Source organism: Hyaena hyaena, unplaced genomic scaffold (genome assembly GCF_003009895.1).
Source record: "Hyaena hyaena isolate Hyena2069 unplaced genomic scaffold, ASM300989v1 scaffold_108, whole genome shotgun sequence".
Classification (NCBI taxonomy): domain Eukaryota; kingdom Metazoa; phylum Chordata; class Mammalia; order Carnivora; family Hyaenidae; genus Hyaena; species Hyaena hyaena.
This window is the reverse complement of record NW_024080741.1, coordinates 1,057,610-1,085,353: the sequence shown is the minus strand read 5'-3', so window position 1 is coordinate 1,085,353 and position 27,744 is coordinate 1,057,610. Positions and strand designations below refer to the sequence as shown.

Below are 27,744 nucleotides of genomic sequence, written 5' to 3'. Positions count from 1 at the left end.
GGTGACAGTATTATGCTTAGTTTTAAAAAGTCATTAGTTTTGTTTACTTTTTGAATTTAACTATAACTATAGGAGCTCTTTATTAAGATGTCGGTATAACAGGTGATAAAGACATTAGAGTCAGAGAAACCTGAGCGGAATTCCTGGCTGTACCATTACTTGGTGTGAACTCGGACAAGCTATATAAGCTCTCTTGAGTCTTGGGTTCATCACCCATAATGGGGATGATAATAATAGTAACTTCAAGGGATTGTTTTCAGGATAAATGAAAGTTCTGGAATTTTCCTTATTTTGTAGGCAAGAAGCTCTTCTGGCTGCCATTAGTGAAAAAGATGCCAACATAGCTCTTTTGGAGCTTTCATCCTCTAAGAAAAAAACCCAAGAGGAAGTGGCTGCCCTGAAGCGGGAAAAGGATCGTCTGGTACAGCAGCTCAAACAGCAGGTATAACTAAATGCCAGAGAGGGCCCCACTGTGGAGGGTCAGTAGAACCAGCTTTCACACCGTTCTCTACCTTTATCTTTGCCAATTTGTACTTTATGGTCTCATGTCTCATATTAGATATCTGATCTTTGTATCTAGTTAGTTTTCATAAGCAGAGACTTTAATCTTCACACATCTCTGGCTATATTTAGGAATTGGAGAATGTTCTTGGTAAGAGCACTGGTTTAGAAGATGTCACAAGTCTCTAATGAGAGTGTTTTCTTTGTTTTTGAGAGAAAGAGAAGGTGCCCATGCTCAAGCTGGGGAGGAACAGAGGAAGAGAAAGCAAATCTTATGGAGGCCCCACACCCAGCGCAGAACCTTATCTGGGCTTCAGTCTCACCACTGTGAGCTCATGACCTGAGCCCAGATCAAGAGTTGGTTGCTCAACAACTGAGCTACCCAGGCATTCCTGAGAGCATTTTTTAGCTTGTGCATTGGCTAGATGTATTCACTTAAAATGAAAAAGGCTCATTTCTTACATCTAATCGAAGCCCCACTACAGAAGGTATATTTTTACTTAAACAATTTCTATCTATTCAGAGCTAAGTATGCTTCAAAGGTAAGGGCAAAGTTTTGCCAATTTCTTTTCCAAGCCTAAACCCTCCCCAAATGTAATGCTTAATATTTATGTAAGACCTATGGAAATACAAGCTAAACACTTCCCCTTTGTTGATGCTTGGACAACAATGTAACTGTACTTAGTGGACAGAAATATACACTTAAAAATGGCTGAAATGATAAATTTTATGTTATATATATTTTACCACAATTTTAAAACTGGGGGGAAAATCTTAGAAAATAAAGAGAAAGCTGAATCTAAGTCCCCTGCTTTATCTTTAATGCTCTTCACTGGCCATTCCTGTACTATTTGCAGTGTCCACAAACCCTTTCTTCTAGTATCTTCATTCTCAGACACATTTTGTCTGCATTGTGTCTGCCTTCATTTGCTCTTCTACCTGAAGTAATAGGACTGGGAAAGAGTTTTTCAAGTGAAGGAATTACTTCTTTTCTACTCTAGTTGATCAGTCATCAATTGATAGCATTTTTTACATAATATTTAATGTTTACATTAACAAGAATCAGTATTTTCACAATAAAAATATTTCTGTTTGTAGATCATTATTAAAGCTGTGTAGAAATAAATTTTATGTTTATGTGGCTGACTTTGCTGAGAAAATACCAAAAGATGTCTCTTTTCTGCAGGATAGATAGATGACCAGCCGAAAAACCCAACTCATTGCTCATTTATAAGCAAAAGACACTTTTCCAGTGTCCTAAAATAATTTGTCATAAGAAGAGGACATCAGCCAGTATTTGGATCCCTGTTAAGTCAAGCAGGAAGAATGTGTTTAATTTTAAAGACATGGGGACTCCGGGGTGGCTTAGTTGAGCGTTTGACTTTGGCTCAAGTCATGTTCTCATTGTTCATGAGTTCAAGCCCCATATCAAGCTCTGTGCTGACAGCTCAGAGCCTGGTGCCTGCTTCAGATTCTGTCTCCCTCTCTCTCTGCTCCTCCTCTGCTCACACACACACTCTCTCAAAAATAAATAAACATTAAAAAGGTTTTTTTAATTAAAAAAATTTTTAAAGATATCTGTCCAGTAGTTCAAAACTGAAATTCGGCTTATCAAAGCTGATGTGAGTTGAATGGTGGTTGCAATGGCCTAAGAAGGTAGGGGAAATGTGGAGATGTTGGTGAGGGGTATGAAGTTTCACTTATGCAAGATGAATACTTTCTTGGGATCTAATATATATCCTGGGGAATATAGTTAGAGTGGTTCAGTCAGTTAAGCATCTGACTCTTGATTTCAGCTCAGGTCATGATCTCATGCTTTGTGTGATGGAGCCCCACATGGAGCCTGCTTGGGATTCTCTCTCTCCATCTCTCTCTGCCCCTTCCCCACACACTTGTGCTTGCTCACTCGCTCTCTCTCTCTCTCTCTCTCAAAGTAAATAAACCTAAAAGAAAAAAAAAGGTAACTGGGAGGTGATAGAAATGGCAATTAGTTTTTATTAGTTTTATTGTAATAATGATTTCACAATTTATACATATATTAAAACATCATGTTGTATACCTTAAATACATACAATTTATATTTGTCAGTTATACTTCAGTGGGAGGTCTGCAGATATGTGAAAAAGGAGGGTATTATTGAAGAAAGACGTTCACTAGTTTGTGAATATGTACATGTAGCAATATCAGTTCTCCTAGTAATTAGGCCTGAATATATGGACATAAGGTTTAAATAGTGGTCTCTCTACTCTAAGATACCAAATATAAGGAGGGCGCCTGGGTGGCTTTGTCGGTTAAGTGTCCAACTTCAGCTCAGGTCATGATCTCACGGTTTGTGGGTTCGAGCCCCACATTGGGCTCTGTGCTAACAGCTCAGCATGGAGCCTGCTTCAGATTCTGTGTCTCCCACTCTCTCTGACCCTCTCCTGCTCACACTGTCTCTCTCTCTCTCTCAGAAATAAATAAAACATTTTAAAAAATTATAAGATACCAAATATAATAAAATGTCTAGCAGACTAGCGTACTGCATCTCATTCATAGTAGCTTTTGATTACTTGGTTCTCAAGACTATATGTTTTCAGTAGGTGAAAGTTCAGATATTAATTAATCCTTGAACTTACAATCTTTAAACATAATGGCTTATGTCTTTACATCTAACTATATGCCCTGAATATTCATAGTTTTGTGATCTATGTAAGGAGAAAGATAAATGTAGTTTTTGGGAGTCCTTCCTAACAGTGTTTTCCTGTCTCCTTTCCATGTAAAGTTTCACATTCCTGCCGTCTAAAAGAGTGTCTAGGATACTATGAGCAAGAAGGAACCGGTCTTGCCAAAGATATTTGATTCTTTAATTTTTCTAAGTGTGTATACTAACTTTTAGACAGGGGAGAGGCCTTTTGGAAAGAGGATATGGCATCAATATTGTTTTAATTTAAAGCTTCTAGTCCTTGAGTTGCTGGAATGTGCCTCAATCTAAAGGCCATTTCCTAACAAGGAAGCAGTCAGCATTGACCAGGCTTCCCAGTAAATGGAACTGCCACTGCCTGATGGGCTCTTGGCATTCATGTGCAGTTCCTGTTGTCAGAAGGAGATGAGGCAACAAGGGATTTACAGATTTGGGGGTCACCCTCTAAGATGGTCCCAATTTACATACCCACCCCAGGGTAACTTATTTCCGTGACTCATTCATGGCAAAGCAGAGCTTGGAGAGGCTGCATCAGAGGAAGGGGCCAGAGCCAACAAAAAAACTAAAACTTAAAGGTTGTCTAACAAACTCCAGATGTGCTGTGGTGGGTGCCAACCAGTGTGTTCGGATTATAAGTCATGAAGAAGCCCCTGCTGTGATTGTCAGGCACCCACGCTGGATTTAATGTAAACTCACATGGAACCCTGGAAAGCATTAACACAAGCTGTTTAGCCACAGCAGCTGTCACAAGATGGCCTTTCTCTCAGCATTATTTTCTTCTTTTCACCTCAAGAATTTTATAGCCTCCATATTGTATTTGCTGTTAGTGCAGAGTCTGGCTCTGCCCCTATGTGCTCTGTACAGATGTGCCGTGGGGAGATTGGGCTTTCAAGACAAGCTACATGGTTGAGTTTGTTTTGTTTTGTTTCTGTTTTTTTAGAGGTCAACTCTAACATTATAAGAGTAAATGCTACAAACTTAAACTGATGTGGTTTGAATCTAGGCAGTCTCATTTACAACTATAATTTCGGAATCCTCTGCATTAGGATGAAATGTCAAATAGTATATTCTTTTATTCCAGCATTGTCTAGGCCTGAGGGATATAAAGACAGTACTTGCCTTAAAGAAGAAGCTCACAGTGTAGTGCTTAAAATACTCGTTGTTCTAAACATTTGGCAAAACCATTCTGTAGAAAGTAGTCTTACCATCATTTCCTGCTGACAGCCTCAGCAAATCATCCCTGCATTACATGATTTATTTGCCCATTCATTTCAGATTCTTTGAGTATCTACTATGTGTCAAATATTATATTAGTGGAAAATGAATGTCTTTCTTCCTAGTTAACAACCTGGCAGAAAGCTAATCAGACCTAGATTGAACCTCTCTCTAGCTGTCTCTTACCAAGGAGACATTATTTCTCTGAGATTCATCTATAAAATTTGGGTAATGTTACCTGCCTCACAGGACTGGTGTGAAATTAAGTAACACAGCAGACCCAAAGCACTTAGATTTCCACTGCTATTCCCTTTCAGAGATCCCTGTTTCACAGTGAGAACTGTGCTATCTATGAGTGATACGTGCCACATTGAGGGAGGGAGAGCTTCAGTAGCTGGCTCTCCTCAGTCTTCTCTGATAACTATGTACTTTTCAATATGACTGTTGTATTTAGAGTTAAATAGCCAGCACATTGTGCTCTACTTGTGTGAGGAAGAACCTATTTCTCAGAGCAGTTAGGAGAATAAGTGGTACTTTTTATCCTTCCTTTTTATTTTAACCTACTTTTTCAGTGATAGAATTATAATACAGCATCTTTCAAAAGTAATTCTAATATGTCTTTTTTAAGTCTTACAGTTTCATCATCGAAAAGCATTGTTTAAATGCCCACCTGCCAGAAGTTGTCAGGGCTAGGAACATTATCACACCCAAACATGTATTCTCACTCTCTAGTCCTGTGACTTTCTGCTTGCACACATGCCTCTTATAGCCCTCATTCATACGACTGCTTAGATATATGTGAAAATCGGATAACTACAAAAATAGCTACCACTAATCAAATGACTATAATATGCTGGGCACAGTTGATTTACGACTGTAATATGCTGGGCACAGTTCATTTATATACATCATATCTAATCCTCACCACACTTCTGTATGGTATTATCTCCATTATGTGGATGAAGCACCTCAGACCCCAAAAGATTAAATTTCTTGGGTAAATTTCTACAAGGACTAAGTGGAGGGACCATAGCTGAATCTCTTCTTACTCTTAACCATCTTACATGGAAATTCCAGACAGTTGGTAATTTAAAAAGTTGTATTGGAATTAGAGTAATACAAACAATGCTATTTTAAGTTTTTATGACACTTGTTAGTTCCCCTGAGATATGGGAAAGGGTATTTTTTATATTCCAGTCCTTCCTCTCTCTTCCTCTGAAGAACCTGAAACAAAGAAGAAATGGTGTGATTTGACTCTGTTCTCCAAGTTACTAAGAGAAATGATATGAACTTGAAGCTACAAAAGTACAGTGAGGTATAATTTAGCTTCTTTTCTTTCTTTGGAGATGGCAGTACTCTTATCAGGACTAAACATGCTGCTGTTCTAACAGTGCGCCTTCACGTCCTGCCTTCTTTGAACCATCTGCAAACAGCTCCTAAAAGCATCAGCTGGGTGCCAGCCTCCCAGAGACTTTGACCTCCCTGAATATATGGAGACTTTTCAGCTTCAGAGTGATTATAAAGGAGTGTTTGGTCTTGGATCTCTGACCCGTGTACAGGTAGTCAAGAGATATTCTAATCCTGTAGCTATCCAGCAGGTAGCCTGTGTGGCCAGTCTGTTTGACCTTTACATGGGCTTAAGAAAACTACCCACATAAGCTCCGATATCCCTGAACCTTTATCACGTGTGAACATGACATACATGAAATAAAGAGCAATTACAATCTCCTTCTAAGAGCAGGCAGTCAGAGTAGTCATTTCAGGGTCCTATGGGTTTAAAACTATTGTTCTTAAAGAATATTTAGCTGACCATCCATTTGAGATTTAGATCAAATTAATTTAGTTGCTTTTCAGGTTGAGTTTCTTTTTGAAGAAAACAAAAATTAGAAAAATAATCTGTAGTAACTACCTCTAAAATATTAATTTTTCATAATCACAGATTACCTTGGAAACTTGATGTTGTTATTCACTGTGAACTTTTCAACTCTTGAGTTCCATAGACAAATAAATGCTCTACTTTCTGTAATAGGATAATGCTAAATTAGGTCTAAGTAAGAAAAGTAGTTAAGTCAGTTCACTCATAATGGGAAGCCCATAATTTTGATTGGTTGCTTTTTTTTTAATCACTGCTTTTGAGTTATATCACATAAAATGTTTTAGGCTTTAACCTTTTCTTCTAAATATTAATTTCTCATATTCATAATTTATTATGAAAATTATTGTCAGCATTAAACCTGTGACTCTTTATACCTTCTATATTCCCATTCTCCTGTAGGACCTGAACTATTCTCATTGATGATGTATTCAGACAGCTATCAGGAAATCTCCTCTGCGGTGTACTGACATCAAAAATCAGTTGAGCTTTAAAAAGATTTTTATAAAGTCAGAATGGCCTCCATCTTTTATTACACCCTCACATTTGGCTATATGTGATGTGGAACATTCATCTTGCTCCTCTTTGGTGTGTTTGCAAAGTATTGTCATCATTTTCTAACAACATCTCCCGTGAAGAAAAGAGGTTATTAATAATGTAGTTCCAGGGGCACCTGGGTGACTCAGTTGTATAAGTGTCTAACTTCAGTTCAGGTCATGATCTCATAGCTCATAGGTTTGAGCCCCATGTTGGGCTCTATGCTGACGCCTGAGAGCCTGGAGCCTGCTTGGAATTCTGTGTCTCCCTCTCTCTCTGCCCCTCCCCCACTCATGCTCAGTCTCTTTCAAAAATAAACATTTAAAAAATAAATAATAATGTTGTTCCATTTCACAGAAGGTAAAATCAAGGCCACTGATCAGCTAACAGCATAAATCCGCTATAGGTATCAAAGGCTTATATAAGAAGAATAGATCTGTACTTTAGCACAGATAGCATCCTCCATCATATCAGTGTTCCTAATTGGAACTCTGTGGCTATAATTCAAGGCAACCTTAGCAATTTCCGTGTTGTCTAGGACTCTCTTCTTCCTTGACCCACACCCTTTCCTGTTAACAGATACTTCTAGACACTCACCTAAATTAATTTAGCAACATTCACCAATTATTATTTAGTGCTTACTATGTACCAAGCCCTCTTCTAGGTGCTGGTGATAGAAGGTTAAGCAAAAAAACATGGCTTTTGGAGACTTCTCTTTATTGCATGTTCAACCACTTTAGCATTTCTAGGTATTTTGTCACATAAGAATTTTTAGGTCACCTAGTATGGCAAAAAAAAAAAAAAAAAAAAGAGGTTCTTCATTCATACTACACAAGAAAATTGAGCAAAAACATGTATCGGTGATTCGTCCCACAATTTCAGATTGTTCAATCTGTCTCATTTTAAGAACTCTAAACTAATATTAATTTGTCCTTATTTTATATATTCTGAACAAATTGTCAGTTTCCAAAATGCTCAAATAGAAGAATTGCAAATAGATTAAGGATAGCTAAGTTCACTAGCTGAATAGGCCTGAAGAATCATAAATAATGCATAGATATAGTTTAGTGGATACAGAGAAACCTTGGGTAAGTTGCTATGTTGCTTCATTTCCCCCAAGTAAAGTGAATATTATTTTTCTCCTGTTTCTGTTCAAAAGTTTGGAGATCAGTTAGAACCAAGATCTTCTGGAGAACAGTAGTATATACGTACAGAGCTGAGTGATATGTATATATACCTACAGAAAGATGCCTGTCACTCGGGAAAATGGGCTGACTGTCAGACAGATACTGTGCCAAGGTTCATCTGCCCGGTGCTCAGCTGACCAAAGCCTGCTCCTGATCTCTTGATCTCTTCTTCAGTCTGAACGTCACCTTTTGTTCACACAATCCTTTCCCAGTTGTCCCAGTTCTGTCTTGCAGTTACACCCAGGTGATCCCAATTGGTATTGAAGGTGATCCTATACTCTTCAGTCAAGTGTTTCCATATACTCTCTTACTTTTCTGTTGTGTTGTGTGTATTTATTTGTTTAACCCTGACAAGACCACTTTATTTCTCTAATCTCTAAGTTATTAATGGAAAAGGGTTGCTTAGGTGTCATTCCAAGTATTTTCAAGGAGTACAGTATGAAAAATATCTGAAGTGAATTATACTTTAAGTAATTGGTTTTTTTAAAAGTTCTGCCTACTCTCTAGATAAGATTTTTAGTCTCTTGCAAGGAGCTATATACAACATACGTGATACTTTGCATGAAACTTTTATTTATTGCTTTATCGGATAGTGCTAAGGACTTTGACAGCCACTAATTAAGCCCAGGAGACTGACCTATGCTTTGAATTGGCACTTACTGCATCTAGCATTATACCTTCATGCATTCGTAAACTCACATCTATACATTCTTCAGCCTTCCTCATCCTTGTTAGAATGCTGGTTACTGGTAATGACAGTATTCAATGTTCTATCCACATGTCTCAGAAACCTCTTATTCTATAACATAGACTTGTTCTCTTTTGCTTCCTTTATTTGGGTTATTTTATTGTCTTTGTTAATAGTAAACAGAATGTGTGTATAGGTTAACACCTTTCTTATTTTGACTGTATACCCCTTTTCTCACGTGTTACAAGGCTGACCATTGGCGCAGATGACAAAGAAAAATATATCATCTCTTCCTCCTCATAAACATTGAAGGCTACTGTTATAGTAGCATGATATGCTAACTGTGAATTTATAGCTGAAAAGGCCCTTTTATCATAACCACTCCAGGCATTTGGAACTTTCCAAATAAACTATCCTTTGGATTAAATTTCTCATGCTTATTCATGGTGCAAAAGAGAATACATTTTTGAAAGTTCAGTAAATTCCTTTTGTTTGGTACTGAGGGTTAGGGCACAAAAAAAAATATCATTTGTTCTAACTTCAACTTTGATGCACATGTTTTGTTTTGTTTTTCTTTATCACAGTTTCAATGAAAGAAAATGCTCTTTCAATGTTGATTCTATGTAAGCCAAGCTTAAATAATTTTGTCTGAAGTGTCTTCCTCTACCTATCTCATAGTTTTGAGTAAGAATGTAAATCTGTTGTTTTGTATGTTAAAATGTGATTTTGGTTCTTATTTGCTAAGTTTTGGGGAGGACTGGCTCAACTTTGTTCTGAAAAATGAAACTATGGGTCAGGTACATTTGAAAGAAAAAAAACACAACAACTCAGATTTGGTTTTCATATACTTAGCCCCAGGCCCAATCCACTTACTGAAGTAACATAACCACTGAGTTGGAGCATGATAATAAATAATTGGATTCTTGTCAGATTTATTGTTGGTTCTCCATAGTATGCATAGGTTTTTCTGAACAGAGCTAAAATAATGTAAGGACATACTGATAATCTACTAATATGAACCCAGTTTAGTGAAAGCCATGACTTTGAATTTATCATTTACTTTTCCTAAGAGAAAAAAATTGTGAAAAATCCTTTTAACTAGCCAATAAAATAGACATTTCAATAGACCATTTACTCATGTAAAGACTTTTCCTTAGGAATGAAATTTGTCATGGAAGTGTGTTGCCAGTGAGTTTATTATTTGTTAAGTTCCCAGTAAACACATAAAAGGACCAGGCTGTCTTTGGGGTGGATACATTAGTGCTTTTCTTTCCTCTTATATAAAAAGCAAGAAGGAACAAGGATACACCTTCAGGCCTCTAGTTGGAAGTCTCCTTAACTAAATCACTCAGTTCATTAAGTGCAGTATTTTACTTTCCACATTATAACTGATAATGTTGTTGCTGAACTTCCTGCTTGTACTTAACAAGGATCCCCATAACATGTTGCTCACTTCTCTTGAGGACCCCATTGATAGCCTCCTCAAAACCTGTATCTCTACTAATAGCCTATTCAAGGCACCTTACATTTTCACTAACACTCTCCTCAAAATCTTTCCAGATCTTCCAGCTTCTTCCCTACTGCCCAGTTCCAAAGCCATTCCCACATTTTAGGTTTTTGTCATGGCAGTTACCAAAATCTATTATCTGTTACTGCATTTAAAAAAAAAAGTACCTTAAATTTAGTGTCTTAAAACAGCAAACACTTAGTGGTTCCTGGCTGGCTCAGTCAGTAGAGCATGTGACTCTTGATCTCCGGTTGTAGGTTTAAATAAAATCTTAAAACACACACACAAATATTTATTATCTCGTATTGTATCTTAGTGTTAGGAATCTGGGAGCAGTTTAGCTGCTTGTTCTGACTCAGGATCCCTTATGAATTTGCAGTCAGGCTATTGGCCAGGTCTATAGCTACCTGACTGCTTGACTGGAACTACAAGATTCACTTCCAGAGTCACCTATGTGACTCTTGGCTCTACACCATTTAAAGCTTTTCTAGAAGGTACATGGTGGCTGGCTTCCCCTGAGCATGTGATCCAGGAGAGAGAAAGAGAGCAACAAAGATGGAAGCCACAATGTCTTTTGTAGTCTAATCTCAGGAGTGACATACCATCACTTCAACCTTATTCTACTGGTCACATAAACCAACTGTCTACAGTGTGAGTGGGAACAACACAGTGGTGTGACTACTTGTAAACAGGGATCTTTGGAGGTTGTCTTGAAGGTTGGCTACCAGCCCAGAAGAGCATTTATGTATCCATTTGTCCACCAGACGTATATAGATAGTACCAGGTATCTTGTGCTTGACCAGGCAGGCATTCTTTGAGAAGACATATATGTTAGGCACTGCTGAAAAACCCCTTGATGTTGCACTTGACTGCCTGCTTTCTCCTGTATTTGCCATACACACATGTCTACCTTTCAGCTGTCCTGTATGACATCACCTCCTGATAGTGACTGTTATTTTGTGATCAGAGAAAGTAAAACCCTTCTGTCTAGTTAAAATACACAGTATTCAGACATTGCCGGAATTAGAAGATTGCAGTTCAGACAATATTTAATGATTCAATGGCCCTTTCTGATTTGGTCAGATAAAAATGTTTGTCTCTTTTTAATTATCTTATCTCCCTTCAATTCTAGGTTTTTTTGTACTAGGTATTCAGTATACATACTTCTTTCTCTAAACCACTACAAACATTAAGATCAGCTAGATTTTTCCTGCTGATGGTATCCAGATTTATTTGAAAGGAACTGGATGCAAAGCATTTTCCATTCACTGTCCTCACCTCTGGAATTGCCTTCTATTTCCTCATCTTAATCTCTACTTTAATCTTCACTTCAAGACTCATCTTTGTAGTTTGGAATTTCCTAGCCTTGAAATCCTTTTTTTTTTTTACCGTTAGCAAAATTATTCTTTGACTTTTTTCATTCACGCATTCATCCTCCTTTGGGTATGAGTTGAAACATGAGAGGGGAGGAAAAAAGAAAAATTCTTCACTTGCATTACAGTTATTGTTAATGTTATATATTCTAAGACAAATTATTCTTATTGGTGTGGCTGTTTCTTCAACTATAGGAATTCCCATTCTATAACTGTTGCTGTTTTTCTTATTTGTATGAAGCTATGTGGTACAGTAGAAATAGTACCAAACTGAGTGTCAAAGAGACCTGAGCTCCAGCTCCAACTCTATTGATAACTAAGCATGCAATCTTAAAAGTAATAATACCATCTGACATGCACAGTTTACAATTTACAAAGTATTATTCAAATACCTTATAGCACCTAACCCTGTGGCTAAATGGGACAGGTAAATATCATAAGTTAAAGAAATGAGTGAAGTGTGTAAGACAATAAGAAAGACTGTGATTAACTAGGGCCATGTGCTTTTTCTATAAAAGCAGTACGTTTTATTTTTTTAATATAATTTATTGTCAAGTTAGCTAACATACAATGTGTATAGTGTGCTCTTGGTTTTGGGGATATATTCCCGTAGTTCATTGATTATATACAACACCCAGTGCTCATCCTAAAACTTACCCTCCTCAAGGCCCATCACCCTTTCCCCCCCTCCCATCTTCCCACCCCCCAGCAACCCTCAGTTTGTTCTCTGTATTTAAGAGTCTCTTATGATTTGCTTCCCTCTCTGTTTGAAACTATTTTTTCCACTTCCCTTCCCCCATGGCCTTCTGTTAAGTTTCTCAAGTTCCACATATGAGTGAAAACATATGATAACTGTCTTTCTCTGACTGACTTATTTCACTTAGCATAATACCCTCCAGTTCCATCCACGTTACTGCAAATGGCAGGATTTCATTCTTTCTCATTGCCAAGTAGTATTCCATTGTATGTATAAACCACATCTTCTTTATCCGTTCATCTGCTGATGGACATTTGGGTTCTTTCCATAATTTGGCTATTGTTGAAAGTGCTGCTATAAACATTGTAGTACATGTGCTCCTATAAATCAGCACTCGTATAACCTTTGGATAAATTTGTAGTAGAAAAAGCAGCCACATTTTAATTCCAACTTTTGGCCATGCATGATATGAGCTTCATGTTACACAGGCATCCATTCTTTTCTTCAGAGGCCACAAATTTATATAAATCTGTTTTCTTAATTGAGATATAATTGACATATTATATTAGTTTTAGGTATGAGCACAATTTGATACATGTGTATACTGTGAAATGATTACCATGATAAGTTTAGTTAACATCCATCACACATATAGTTACACATTTTTTTCTTGTGATCAACTATCAGCATCGTCCAGATATACAGTATAGTATTGTTAACTGTGGTCACTATGCTGTGCATCACCAGGATTTATTTATACTGTAACTAGAAGTTTGTATTTTTTTGACCCTCTTCACCTATAAATCTCTCAATACCTGAATGTTGGCATTTAATTAATTTGTTCATTTGTTTTTTATATAAGCCAGGCCGTAAGCTGCCTAATGTACCTCTCTGTGTTATATCTTCCTCATTTATAATACTGTATGGATAGATAAAATCAATTTTGGAGTCTAAAGCTCTTTATTTTCACAAACTCATTAGAGCAATATTATCTGTTAATTGCTGATGTTAGGAATATTTTTTTTTAATTTTTTTTTTTTAATGTTTTATTTATTTCTAGGAGAGAGAGAGACAGCGTGAGCAGGGGAGGATCAGAGAGAGAGGGAGTCACAGACTGAAACAGGCTTCAGGCTCTGAGCTGGCAGTCAGCACAGAGCCCGACGCGGGGCTCGAACCCACAAACCACGAGATCATGACCTAAGCGAAAGTCGGACGCTTAACCGACTAAGCCACCCAGGCGCCCCTGATGTTAGGAATATTTTTAAAAGAAGCAATTATAGGTGCACCTGGGTGGCTCAGTCAGATAAGCATCCGACTTCGGCTCAGGTCATGATCTCACAGTTTGTGGGTTCGAGCCCCTCGTCGGGCTCTGTGCTGACAGCCAGCTCAGAACCTGGAGCCTGTTTCAAATTCTGTGTCTCCCTCTCTCTCTGACCCTCCCCTACTTGCTCATGCGCTCTCTCTCTGTCTCTCAGAAATAAATAAAAAATATAAATTTTAAAAAAAGCAATTATAAAACAGAGTGTTTAAATCTGTCTATAGAGATTTGCTTATTTTATGAAAGTAGTAAGTATTGCATTTTGAATTTTTTTAAAAAAAAATCTTGGTTACTTAGTATCCCTTTAAATCCTTTTTTGTATTCTACAAAGAAATAGATCATCTTTTGATGAGTTTTGCTTGTTTGGAGCTAAGTGAAGTCCAGAGGTTTGGAGATATGGGGAAATCTGGATTCCTCCCAGTCTCCTTTCATCCATCTGTTCCATCTTTTTTGTCATCAATTCCAGATGTAGGAAAATTCTTCACAAAAATTTGATAAGACTCTTTCTTCCCTTTTTTTCTAGCATCAAATCTAACTTGCCCTTCCTATTGTCAGACTGCTGCCTTTTATGATGCAACAGGGAATTTATAAATCTTCTGAGTTTCCTGATCCCTCTTGAATTGTCTCAATGCAAATAAATCAGCCTAGGTTTCCTGCCCCCATGCTTGTACCCCTCCTATTCCTGCTTCTTGGTCTATGTCTGTCAGGTGGCATGATGTATAACTGTGTTTCTTGTGCTCATTGACCTTGGTCTGAGGATCTCATTAAGCATAAGTAGAACTTAGAAAGATTGGTTTGAGGACGTTTCCCCTTTCTTCTACTGAACTTTTCTTGGTAGGAATCAGTCAGACCAGTATATTCATTCCCACAGAGCATATTCCTACTGCCTCTTTTGGTCTCTTTTGAATTAATGTGAATACTTATTAAAAGTGAATATGGAATTAAATGATACTTATATTCAAGAACAGGAAGAATGATATTAAATAAACTACACTATTAGCTATCACAGAGTGCCCTTTACATGGGCAGCTTACACAACCAAATTAAATCATCTGTACTGCTACATGGCTCTCTAGAAGACAGTACTAATGGGGGCACCTGGGTGGCTCAGTCAGTTAAGGGCCAGCTTCAGTTCAGGTCATGATCTCACAGTCCAGGAGTTCGAGCCCCGCATCGGTCTCTGTGCTGACAGCTCAGAGCCTGGACCCTGCTTCAGATTCTGTGTCTCCCTGCCCTTCCGCCCCTCTCCCAGTCATGCTTGGTCTTTCTCAAAAATGAATAAACTTTTAAAAACAGAAAAAAGGTACTTGTGCAATTAGCCATCTCACAGATAATAATATCTAACATTTATTGAGCTAAGCTTTGTTTCGAGTGCTTCACATGAATTAACTAATCTTTACAACCCTATTAAGTAGAAATCCTCATTTTACTGAGGAGATGCTGAGAGAAAAATGCTACATAATTTCCCCCAGTTTACATGGCTAGTGAGTGACTGAATTAGGAATCATAACAGATCCTATTACTCCAGTGCTGACAATGCTAATCACGCCACCAAATATGTTGCCATCACTGTGTGCTTTTGGTTAGAGATTTCAGTAGCCTTCAGCCATTATTAATGACCCCATAAGTCTCTCATGATAAATATTACTTCCAGTATAATTAACATACAGTGTTTTATTAGTTTCAGTTGTACAGTAAAGTGATTGAACAATTCTACACATTTCTCAGTGCTCATCATGTTAAATATACTCTTAATCCCCTTCACCTATTTCACCCATCCCCCACTCCACCCCTCTGGCAACAACCTGTTTATTCTTTGTACTTAAAAGTCTGGTTTTTGCTTGTCTCTTTTTTATCTTGTTTTCATTTTTTTGTTTAATTCCATATGTGAGTGAAATCATATGGTGTTTGTCTTTCTCTGATTGACTTATTTCACTTAGCAATTCATTATACCCTCTAGATCCATCCATGTTGTTACAAATGGCAAGATTTTATTCTTTATTATGGCTGAGTTATATTCCGTTGTATATATACATACCATGTCTTCTTTATTACTTCATCTGTTGATGGACACTTGGATTGCTTCCATAATTTGGCTATTGTAAGTAACACTAGGTTTACTAAACCTAGAAGTGTATATATCTCTTTGAATTAGTGTTTTTGTAATCTCTGTGTAAATACCCAGAAGTGTGATTACTAGATCATATGGTGATTCTGTTTTTACTTCTTCAGGAACCTCTATACTATTTTCCGCAGTGGCTGTACCAGTTGCATTCCCACCAAAAGTGCACAAAGGTTTCTTTTTCTCCACATCCTCCCCAACACCTTTTGTTTCTTGTGTTGCTGATTTTAGCCATTCTGACAAGTGTGATGTGATATCTCATTGTGGTTTTGATTTGCATTTCCCTCATGATGAGTGATGATCAACAGCTTTTCATGTGTCTGTTGGCCATCTGTATGTCTCCTTGTAAAAATGTCTGTTCATGTCTTCTGCCCATTTTTTAATTGGATTATTCATTTTTTGGATTCTAACCCTTTATCTGATATGTCACTTGCAAATATCTCTCCCATTCCATCGGTTGTCTTTTAGTTTTGTTGATTATTTCCTTTGTTGTACATAGGCTTTTTATTTTGATATAGTCCTAATAGTCTATTTTTGCTTTTGTTTCCCTTCCCTCTGGAAACATGTAGAAAGAAGTTGCCATAACCAACGTCAAAGAAGTTACTGTCTGTATTCTTTTCTAGGATTTTTATGTTTTCAAGTCTCACACTGAGGTTTTTAATCCATTTTGAATTTAAATTTGTGTACAGTGTAAGAAAGTAGTCCAGTTTCATTCTTTTGCATGTAGCTCTCCAGTTTTCCCAACACCATTTGTTGAAGAGACTGTCTTTTTCACATTGCATATCTTACTCCTTTGTCAAAGAGTAATTGACCATGTAATCATGGGTTTATGTCTGGGCTCTCAATTTTGTTCCATTGATCTATGCATATTTTTTTGTGCCAGTACCGCACTATTTTGTTTACTGTAGTTTTATAGTATAACTTGACATCTGGGATTGTGATACCTCCAGTTTTGTTCTTTTTCAAGATTTCTTTGGCTATTCATGGTCTGTGTGATTCCATACAAATTTTAGGATTGTTTCTTCCAGTTCTGTGAAAAATGCTGTTGGTATTTTGATGGGGTTGCATTCAGTTTATAGATTGCTTTGGGTAATACAGACATTTTAGCAATGTTTATTCTTCCAATCCATTATCGTGGAATATTTTTCCATTTGTTTGTGGCATTTTCAATTTCTTTCATCAGTATTTTATAGTTTTCAGAGTAATGTCTTTTTTTTAGTTTATTTATTAATTTTGAGAAAGAGAGTGCATGGACACTCACATGCGAGCCAGGGGAGGGGTAGAGACAGAAGGGGAGAGACAGAATCCCAAGCAGTTCCACCCCAGGAGAGCAAAGCCCCACGCAGGGCTTGAACCCACAAACCATGAGATCATGACTTGAGCGGAGATCAAGAGTTGTCTGACCAACTGAGCCACCCACGTATCCCTCAGAGTGCATGTCTTTCACCTCCTTGGTTAAGTTTATTCCTAGGTATTTTATTATTTTTGGTGCAATTAAAATATGATTGTTTCCTTTAATGTTTATTTAGTTTGGGGGGGGGAGGGGATGGACACAAACAGGAGCAGGGAAGGGGCAGAGGGGGAGAGAGACAGACTTTCCCAAGTGGGCTCCACACTGACAGCAGAGAGCCCAACATGGAGCTCAAATCCATGAAATGTGAGATCATGACCAGTGTTGAAGTCAGACATTTAACTGACTGAGCCACCCAGGTGCTCTGGATTGTTTTCTCAATTTCTTTTTCTCTTACTTCATTATTAGTATATAGAACTGCAACAGATTTCTGTAGATTGCTTTTGTATCTCATGACTTTACTGAATTTATCAGTTCTAGTAGTTTTTTGGTGGTATCTCTAAGGTTTTCTATATATAGTATCATGTCATTTGCAAATAATGAAGGTTTTACGTCTTCCTTACCAATTTGGATGCCTTTTGTTTCTTTTTGTTGTCTGATTGCTATGGCTAGGACTTGCAGTACTATGTTGAATAAAAGTAGTGAGAGTGGATATCCCTTTCTTGTTCCTGACCTAGAGAAAAGCTCTCAGTTTTTTACCGTAACCAGTTTTTTACCAGCATTGAGTATGATGTTAGCTGCAGGTTTTTCCTATATGGACTTTATTATGTTGAGCTTTGTTCCCTCTAAAGCTACCTTGTTGAGGGTTTTTATCATGAATGGATGTTGTGCTTTGTCAAATGCTTTTTCTGCATCTGTTGAAATGATCATATGGTTTTTATCCTTTCACTTATTGATGTGATGTATCATGTGATGGATTTGCAAATACTGAACCACCCTTGCATCCCAGGAATAAATCCCACTTGATTGTGGCTATGATTGTTTTAATGTTGTTGGATTCGGTTTGCTTATATTTTGTTGAGGATTTTTGCATCTGTGTTCATCAGAGATAGTAGCCTGTACTCTTTTTTTTGGGGGGGGGGGGTGTCTTTATCTGGTTTGGGGATCAGGGTAATGCTAGCCTCATAGAATAAATTTGAAAGCTTTCCTTCCTTTTCTGTTTTTTGGAATAGTTTGAGAAGAATAGGCACCACCTCTTCTTTAAATGTCTGGTAGAATTCACCCATGGAGCCCTCTGGTCCTGGACTTTTGTCTGTTTGTTTGGAGTAATAATCTCTTATTTTAAATTACAGTAAAAATATATAAATTACCATAAAGGACTACTCTCAACTTTGAAAAATTATTCAGATCTTGACAGGTCAAGATCTCTTCCCCATCTTATCTTAAAAGGTATCTTCTCATTTCAGCAATAATCTTAGAAATTGTTGACTAGATTATGAAAGCTAGAGGTCAGAGAGTTCTGATTCAGAGAGTATTTGAAATCAGATAGCCAAGTTTGAAAACCTGTGTGCTAGTAACCCTAAATTACCATCACAAATAATTCAGGTATTAAAATCCTATTTCTACCATATATACATATATATGGAAATCTGGCCTCAAAATATGACACAGCACTTATTAAAATAGCTTTTGTCCACCAAAATTTTTTAGTTTTAACAATAAGTTTGCATTCTCAGGAAGAGCTCATAGGAATGAGAGATTAAAAAGTTGTTATTGAACACCCCCCCCCAAATTCATGACTGTCAAAAACTGAGCAGTTGAATATACCTGAGCTCAAGTTTTCCCCCTCGTATTTCAAAAGTTTTATAAAATATAAGAGTTTAAGTAATAAGTTGCTGAGCCTTAGTACAAAAACAGTATTATGATAGTTGTTTTTCAGTGCTTAAAGTTTACGGTATTACCAGTCATATTTCTGAATAGGGCATTCTGAATTAGATATGATGGTTTTCCTGGATTTGTATGAAATTACAACCTACTAATGGCCAAATCTAAAATTCTGGGATCTCTGAAAACAATTTTGAACATGCACCTTCTAGGCCTCCCTAGCTTTTAACTAGCTAATTCATCAGAAATACACAGAAATTGAATTGATAGTACTCTATTTAAATATATATATATGTATATATATATTCTCTTAACAAGTTTACCCAAACTGCATACCTGAAACCAGTACCAAACTATCTATTAAGGCTCACAATGAACATATTTAGGAGTCTAGTTGACTCTTCATTGGCTCTCACTCACTGGCCTGAATCCAGTGAAAGCACACGGTTGTACTATATTCCTCTAGTCTGTGTTCAACATTTGTTAACAGCAATCATTGCTAAATAGGTTATTCTTAAAATCAAGTTATCTTATGTAATGATTTTCCCATACTTGCCTCTCTCTCTGCCTTATTATTTAGAAAAAGTAGCCAAGCAGAATTATACTGTACAGGAAACCAGTTTACACTGCTGGTTGCACTTCAGCTGATTGCCATCATTGACTCTGTATTTAGACATTGAAACAATGGTCTTGGCAGTATTTCCTAATCCTGGATTATCTTGAATGGTAATGATATTACTAGCTACCACCCTGCAGCTGCTCCTATGGCTGTGCACTGAAATAACTTCCTTCTCTTAATATATAATAGGAGAGAAAGCTAAATTATATCTTTTAATCTGAGATTAAGATGGGTTTCTCACTTTTATGTCAGTTGGTGAGAGCAATCATTACTTAGCATCTTTTCATTACCATAAAATAATTATAGAAAAGAGAAAACATGAGTTATAATTGAAGGAAATGACTCTCCATCAGAGATTATTTCCTCTCTTGCTTAAAGCTTCTTGTGATACAACCTTTTGAAAAAATTTTTTATTAAAATATAACTTACTGCATAGAAAAGTCACATCATAAGAGTCTTTTTCAGTGAATTTTTACAAAGGAACATATTCATGTAACCAACATGCACATCTAAAAAGCAGACCATTAACTACCAACACCCCAAAGACTAACCCTCAATCTCCCTTCCAGGCACTGTCCTCTGCCTAGACCTGCAAGAGTAATTGCTCTCCTGAATTCTAACAGTATTGGTTTCTACCTTCAAATCAAGGCTTTAAATTTAAGATATTTTGTCAGTGGAGCTGTTCCAGGTATGGGGCCCAGAGGAGCCAGTTCATGCTCAGAGTTCAGAGCTTTGAGCCACACAGGCTTATTCATAGGTCTTGATAGATACTTAATGGAATTTGTTCTGCTTGATTTCAAACTTGCATGGGACTGATGACCCCTTTATTACTTCCAGTTTTTCTCTTTTGGAATGGAAATACCTATCCTGTCTATACCTGTCCTGGCATTGTAGTTTATAAACTGATCATTTGTTTTTTAGTTTTACATGTCTATAGATAGAAAATAATTTTCCCTAAGTTGGATCATACCTAGTGTATTTTTGACCCAGTTTTGATGATGAGATTTGAGACCTGAGCTGATGGAATTTACCTGAGATTTTAAAGGTAGAGCTGATACTGTAATAGGTTAAGACTTTGGGGGATGTTGGGTTAAAGTGAATATATTTTGCATATGAGAAGGATATGAATTTGGGGGGCTAGAGAACATGCTGTAATAGGATGAATGATCCTCTCTAAAAGCATATGTCTATGTCCAAATCTCTAGAACCTGTAAATGACCATAAGGTCCATATAATTTCCAAATAATTGGAAAAATGGTCTTTGCATATGGAATTAAGTTAAAGATCTCAAGATGATATCATTCTGGATTACCTAGGTTGATCCCAAATCCAATAATAAGCCCTTATAAGACTCAGAAGAGAAGACACACACAGAGGAGAAAGTGATGTTAAGGCAGAGGCAGAGACTGGAGTGATGTGGACATGAGCCAAGGAATACCAGCAACCATCAGAAGCTGAAAGAGATGAGGAAAAATTCTCCCCTAGAGCCTTCTGAGGGATTATGGCCCTGCTAGCTTTTGGACTTCTTGCCTTTTAGAACTATGAGAAAATAGATTTATGTTGTTTTAAGCCACTAAGTTTGTGGTAATTTGTTATGGTAGCTTTAGGAAACTAATACATGGGTGTACATGATACAGCTTCTTGGGTCCTTCATATTGAATGTTTATTTTTGAGAGAGAGAAAGCACAAGTTGGGGAGGGGTGGAAAGAGAGAGACATAGAATTTGAAACAGTCTCCAAACTCTGAGCTGTCAGTAGAGAACCTGACACAGGGCTCAAACTCAGGAATGGTGTGGGGCGCCTGGGTGGCTCAGTCGGTTAAGCGTCCAACTTCGGCTCAGGTCATGATCTCATGGTTCGTGGGTTCAAGCCCCGCGTTGGGCTCTGTGCTGACAGCTAGCTCAGAGCCTGGAGCCTGTTTCAGATTCTGTATCTCCCTCTCTCTCTGACCCTCCCCTGCTCACGCTGCCTCTCTCTCTCAGAAATAAATAAAACATTAAAAAAATTTTTTTTAAACCTCAGGAATGGTGAGATCATGACCTAAACCGAAGTCAGACGCTTAACCAACTGAGCCACCCAGACGCCCCTAAATATATAACTTTTTTAAATGTTTATTTATTTTGAGAGAAAGAGAGAGAGACCACACGCATGTGTAAGAGGGGCAGAGAGAGAATTCCAAGCAGGCTCCACACTGCCATCACAGAGCCTGATGTGGGTCTTAATCCCATAAACCATGAGATCCATGACCTGAGCCAAAATCAAGACTTGGATACTCATCTGACTGAGTGAGGTGCCCTCAAAATATAGAACTTCTAACACTTATATTTTGAATTTTATTTTGTCTCATTTACTCTAGGATGTGGAGTAGGAATTCAGTTTAACCTTTTATTTTGTGCCCTGCATTTTTCTAGGTGTAGGGATACAAAGATGAATGGGACAAAATTGTTGCCTTTGAAAGTGTTGGGTTTGCTCTTTATTTGAAAGAGAAATATTATTTCTGTGTAATGATTAGCGTTCATTGATAGAGGTATGCATTCTATCAGTAGGCACTGTTGAGACAACCAAGAGGCAGCCCAGCTCAAATAATATTTTCTGAGAAAGGAGAATCCTAAAAGACTAACAAGAGTTAGCTTCATGGGAAGGAAAAAAAAACTGGAAAAGAATCCTTTTTAGGCAGAGGCATCAACATAAACAGGAGTGCTAAAAGCATGAAGCATCACGAGATCAGAGAACTATAAGAGATTCGTTATTACCAAGTATATACTGCTCATGGGAGTGACATAAGATGAGACTCTAGGGCTAGAAAAGAATATCATAGAAAGCCTTGTATTGACAATGCTTGAGGTTGGTTTGGAATTGATCGTGTAGGTAATGCCAAGGTGTGGAGAGGTTTTTAGTCTTCCTGATGTTTTCAGAGTATTGAGGTAAATCACTGTGGCAGTTAATAGAAGTTTGAGGGAGCCTGGAATGATAAGAAGATAGTAAGATTAAAAACAGGAAGATTAAGTCTTTTACAGTTATCCAGATATAATGATGAAACCGAAAATACAAGGCAGAATCAAGAGGATTCTGGCAAGATGGAATAGTAGGAAGCACCAGGAATCCCCACCAAAACAGTCGCACTGGCAGAATCTGGGGATATAACTTATTTGAAACTCTGGAGCCTGTTGAAGGCCTGCAGTTTCCAGGGGAAGACTTGATAAATTATGGTTAATTACAGTCAATTTCAACTCTTAACAGACTAACAGCTACCCATCCTCCACTAACTAGCCATGTGGCAAGCAGCTGTGCATGATTTCCTGGAACAACTTGTGCACAGTTTGCTGGAGGCAGGCTTGGCAAAATGGGTCCTGGCCTCCAAATACTTGGGATCTGTGCTCTGAACACTGGTTGCTGCTTCTCATCACGGAGGTGCAGACAATGAAGCAGGTAGCTATTGTTGTTTCTTCCTTCCCGCCATTGTTGTAAGGCCCTCCTACTCTGGCTGAAATGTCCTCCAGGGGACTTAACCAGCTAGCACCCTTCTCCCCCCTTTCATTCTTTGCATTTTTGCCTGTTGGGAGCCAGACTTTAAAGACCCGTACATCAAAAACAATTGAATATATAGGGAAAATTTAAAAATGATCATGCATGTGCAGGGAAAGACTCAGAAAAGACCTGAAAAGACCTTAAGTTTACACCTCAGGCTCATACACAACAGAAAGTATCTGCAACAATGAATCAATAAAAATATTTTAAAAATAGAAAACTTAAAAAATAATTTTAAAAAACAACAATAAACCCTAAAGAAGTCAGAGAATTTAATTTCCAGAGTTACTACATTAGCAGATTCAGATGTTCAGTATACAAAGAAATAGGCAAAGTATGTGCCAAAGGAAAAAAATAAATCAGCAGAAACTGTCCCTGAAAAGGATTTAATGGCAGCTATATTAGACAAAGACATTAAACCAGTAGTCTTAAACCTGCTCAAAGAACTGAAAGAAGATATGAGAAATGTCCAGAAAAGTATGACTAAAATGGAAATATCAGTCAATACATAGAAAATGTAATAAGAAACCAAAGAAATTCTGGAGCTGAAAAGTACAATAACTTTTGTAGCATAATAAGTACAATAAGACAGAAGAATCTGTGCACTTGAGAATAGAACAATGGAAATTGTCAGGGCTGAGGAACAGAAGGAAAAAAGATTGAAAAAAAGTGAGCATACTTTCAACAATAGCCAAATCATGGAAAGAGCCTAAGTGTCCATCACCTGATGAATGGATCAAGAAGATGTGTTTTATCTATACAATGGAATACTACATGGCAACGAGAAAGAATGAAATCTGGCCATGTGTAGCAACATGGATAGAACTTGAGGGTGTTACGCTGAGTGAAATAAATCAGGCAGAGAAGGACAGCTACCATATGTTTGCACATATAGGTGGATTAGGAGGAACTTAACGGAGGACCATGGGGGAGGAGAAGGGGAAAAATAGTTGGGGAGAGGGAGAGGCAAACCATGAGAGATTCTTGAATGCTGAGAACAAACTGAGGGCTGATGGGATTGGGGGTGAGGGGAAGAGGGGGTGATGGGCATGGAGGAGGGCACTTGTTGGGATGAGCACTGGGTATTTGTTATATGGAAACCAACTTGACAATAAACTATTAAAGGAAAAATAAATAAATTTTATTTATTAAACATTAAAAAAAAGTGAGCATAACCCAAGAGAATCAATGGCTTAAAACTTCCCAAATGTGATGAAAGACGTGAACTTAAGCATGCAAGAATCTCAAAAAACTCCAAGTAGGATGACTTCAGAGAGATCCATACCTAGCCATATTAGAATTTCAAAAGATAAAGAGAGAACTTGGAAAGCAGCAAGAGAGAAGTGAATCATCACATACAAGGGGTTTTCAGTATGATTTTTAGCAGATTTCTCATCAGAAACTTTGGAGCCAGAAGACAGTGGTCCAATATGTTTAAAGAGATAAAAGAAAAAGAGAGAGGAAAAAAAACAATCCTCTATTTGGTAAAACTGGCCTTCAAAAATGAGGGAGAAATTAAGACATTTCCAATTAAACAAAAGCTGCAGGAGTTCATGGACACTAGACAGTAACTTGAAACCCTGCAGAGAAATAAAGATTTTAATATAGGTAAATAAAAGGGGACTTTTAACATCTAGTATTATTGTAACAATAGTTTGTGACTATACTTTTGTTTTCTGTATGATTTAAGAGGCTAATACACTTTTAAAAACCAATTATTAATGTAAAAGCTCATATTACTGTAACTTTGGTTTGTAACTCCACATCTTGTCTTCTATGTAATTTAGGAGATGAGTTTAAAATTTTTTATTAGTTTATTTATTTTTTGAGAGAGAGAGAGAGCAGAGCAGGGGCAGAGAGGAAGGGGGAGAGAGAGAATCCCAAGCAGGCTCCACACTGTCTGCACAGTTTGAACCCAATGCAGGGCTCAAACTCCTGAATTGTGAGATCATGACCTGAGCTGAAATCAAGAGTCAGATGATTAACTGACTGAAATACCCAGACACCCCAAGGAAATTAGTAATTTAAAAAAATTACTAGCTTAGGGGCGCCTGGGTGGCTCAGTCAGTTGAGTGGCCGACTTTGGCTCAGGTCATGATCTCACAATGCTGACAGCTCAGAGCCTGGAGCCTGCTTCGTATTCTGTCTCTCCCCCCATCTCTCTCTCAAAAATAAATAACCATTTAAACAAAAAGATATTTAAAATAATTACTAGTTTATATTTTCAAAGTTACATAATATATAAAGATGTAATTTGTACATCAAAAACGGAAAAGTTTGGGGACACAGCTCAAAAGGAACAGTTTTCTTATATTATTGCAGTTAAGTTGGTATATATTCAAATTAGAATGTTCCAACTTTAGGATGTTAAATTGTAATCCCCATGGTAGCCATGTAGAAAACAGCTATAGAATATACACAAAAGAAAATGATGAAGGAATTTAAACATTTCACTACAGAACAAAAAGTAAGCTAAACACAAAATAAAACAGTAATGCAAGACTTGAAGGATAAAGCTGTAAAGCATATGAAAAACAAATGCACAATGACAAAAGTAAGTGCCTCTTTATCAGTAATTACTTTAAATGTAAATGGGTTAAGCTCCCCCAAAAGACAGATTGCCAGGATGTATGAAAAACACATGGTCCAGCTGTCTACAAGAGATTCACTTGAGATCTAAAGAGAACAGTTTATTTTTTAATTTTATATAAATTTTTTCTTTTTTAATTTTTTTCTTTTTACAAATAGTTTATTGTCAAGATGGTTTCCATATAACACCCAGTGCTCATCTCCACAGGTGCCCTCCTCCATGCCCTTCTCCCCCCTCCCCCCCACACGCATCAGTCCTCAGTTTGTTCTCAGCATTCAAGGGTATCCCATGGTTTGCCTCTCTCCCTCTCCCCAACTATTTCCCCCCTTCTCCTCCCCATGGTCCTCCGTTAAGTTCCTCCTAATCCTCCTATACGTGCAAACATATGGTATTTGTCCTTCTCTGCCTGATTTATTTCACTCAGCATAACACCCTCAAGGTCCATCCATGTTGCTACACATGGCCAGATTTCATTCTTTCTTTTTGCCATGTAGTATTCCATGGTATAGATAAACCACATCTTCTTGATCCATTCGTCCATTGATGGACCCTCAGGCTCTTTCCATGTTTTGGCTATTGTTGAGAGTGCTGCTGTGAACATTGGGGTACCTGTGCTCCTATGCATCAGCACTCCTATATCCCTTGGGTAAATTCCTAGCAGTGCTATTGCTGGGTCATAGGGGAGTTCTGTTGTTCATTTTTTGAGGAACCGCCACACTGTTTTCCAGGGGGGCTGCACCAGTTTACATTCCACCAACAGTGTAGGAGGGTGCCTGTTTCTCCACATCCTCGCCAGCATCTAGAATCCTCTGATTTGCTCATTTTAGCCACTCTGACTGGCATGAGATGGTATCTCTGTGGTTTTCATTTGTATTTCCTTCAGGAGGAGGGATGCTGAGCATCATTTCATGTGTCTGTTGGCCATCTGGATGTCCTCTTTGGAGAAGTGTCTGTTCATATATTCTGCCCATTTTTTTACTGGGTTGTTTGTGTTTCAGGTGTGGAGTTGGTGAGTTCCTTATAGATTTTGGATATTAACCCTTTATGTAATATGTCATTTGCAACTATCTTTTCCCATTCCATCGTTGCCTATTAGTTTTATGGATTGTTTCCTTTCCCATGCAGAAGCTTTTAATCTTGATGAGGTCCCAATAGTTTATTTTTGCCCTCGATTCTTTTGATTTTGGGGGTGTGTCAAGTAAGAAATTGCTGTGGTTGAGGTCAAGGAGGTTGTTTCCTGCTTTCTCCTCTAGGGTTTTGATGGTTTCCTGTCTCATGTTCAAGTCCTTTATCCATTTTGAGTTTATTTTTGTGTATGGTGTGAGAAAATGATCTAGTTTCATTCTTCTGCATGTTGCTGTCCAGTTCTCCCAACACCATCTGTTAAATAGGCTGTCTTTTTTCCATTGGATACTCTTTCCTGCTTTGTCAAAGATTAGTTGGCTGTACACTTTTGGGTCCACTTCTGAGTTCTCAGTTCTGTTCCATTGGTCTATGTGTCTGTTTTTGTGCCAATACCATACTGTCTTGATGATGACAGCTTTGTAGTAGAGGCTAAAGTCTGGGATGGTGATGCCTCCCATTTTGATTTTCTTCTTCAATATTACTTTGGCTGTTTGGGGTCTTTTGTGGTTCCATACAAATTTTCGGATAGTTGGTTCTAGTTTTGAGAAGTATGCTGGTGCAATTTTGATTGGGATTGCATTGAATGTGTAGAGTGCTTTGGGTAGTAATGACATTTTAGCTGTATTTATTCTTCCAATCCATGAGCATGGAATGTTTTTCCATTTCTTTGTGTCTTCTTCAATTTCCTTCATAAGTTTTCTATAGTTTTCATCATACAGATCTCTTGTATCCTTGGTTAGGTTTATTCCTAGGTATTTTATGGTTTTTTGTGCAATTGTGAATGGGATCAGTTTCTTGATTTCTCTTTCTGTTGCTTCATTATTGGTGTATAAAAATGGAGCCGATTTCTGTATGTTGATTTTGTACCCTGCAACTTGGCTGAATTCATGGATCAGTTCTAGTAGGCTTCTGGTGGAGTCTGTCGGGTTTTTTATGTCGAGTATCATGTTGTCTCCGAAAAGGAAAAGTTTGACATCTTCTTTGCCAATTCTGATGCCTTTTATTTC

The 27,744-nt window shown here is 37.6% G+C and overlaps 1 protein-coding gene across 7 annotated transcripts in view; it reads left to right on the top strand.

The window, feature by feature from the left end:
• The window catches only part of ERC1 (ELKS/RAB6-interacting/CAST family member 1), a 485,892-nt gene that overhangs the window by 362,744 nt on the left and 95,404 nt on the right, over positions 1 to 27,744 (top strand). For all 7 annotated transcript variants that reach the window (XM_039236306.1, XM_039236310.1, XM_039236309.1 and 4 more), the window contains one exon: positions 298 to 442. In XM_039236306.1, the coding sequence (XP_039092237.1) occupies positions 298 to 442 (145 nt within the window). The remainder of the gene's footprint in view (positions 1 to 297; positions 443 to 27,744) is intronic.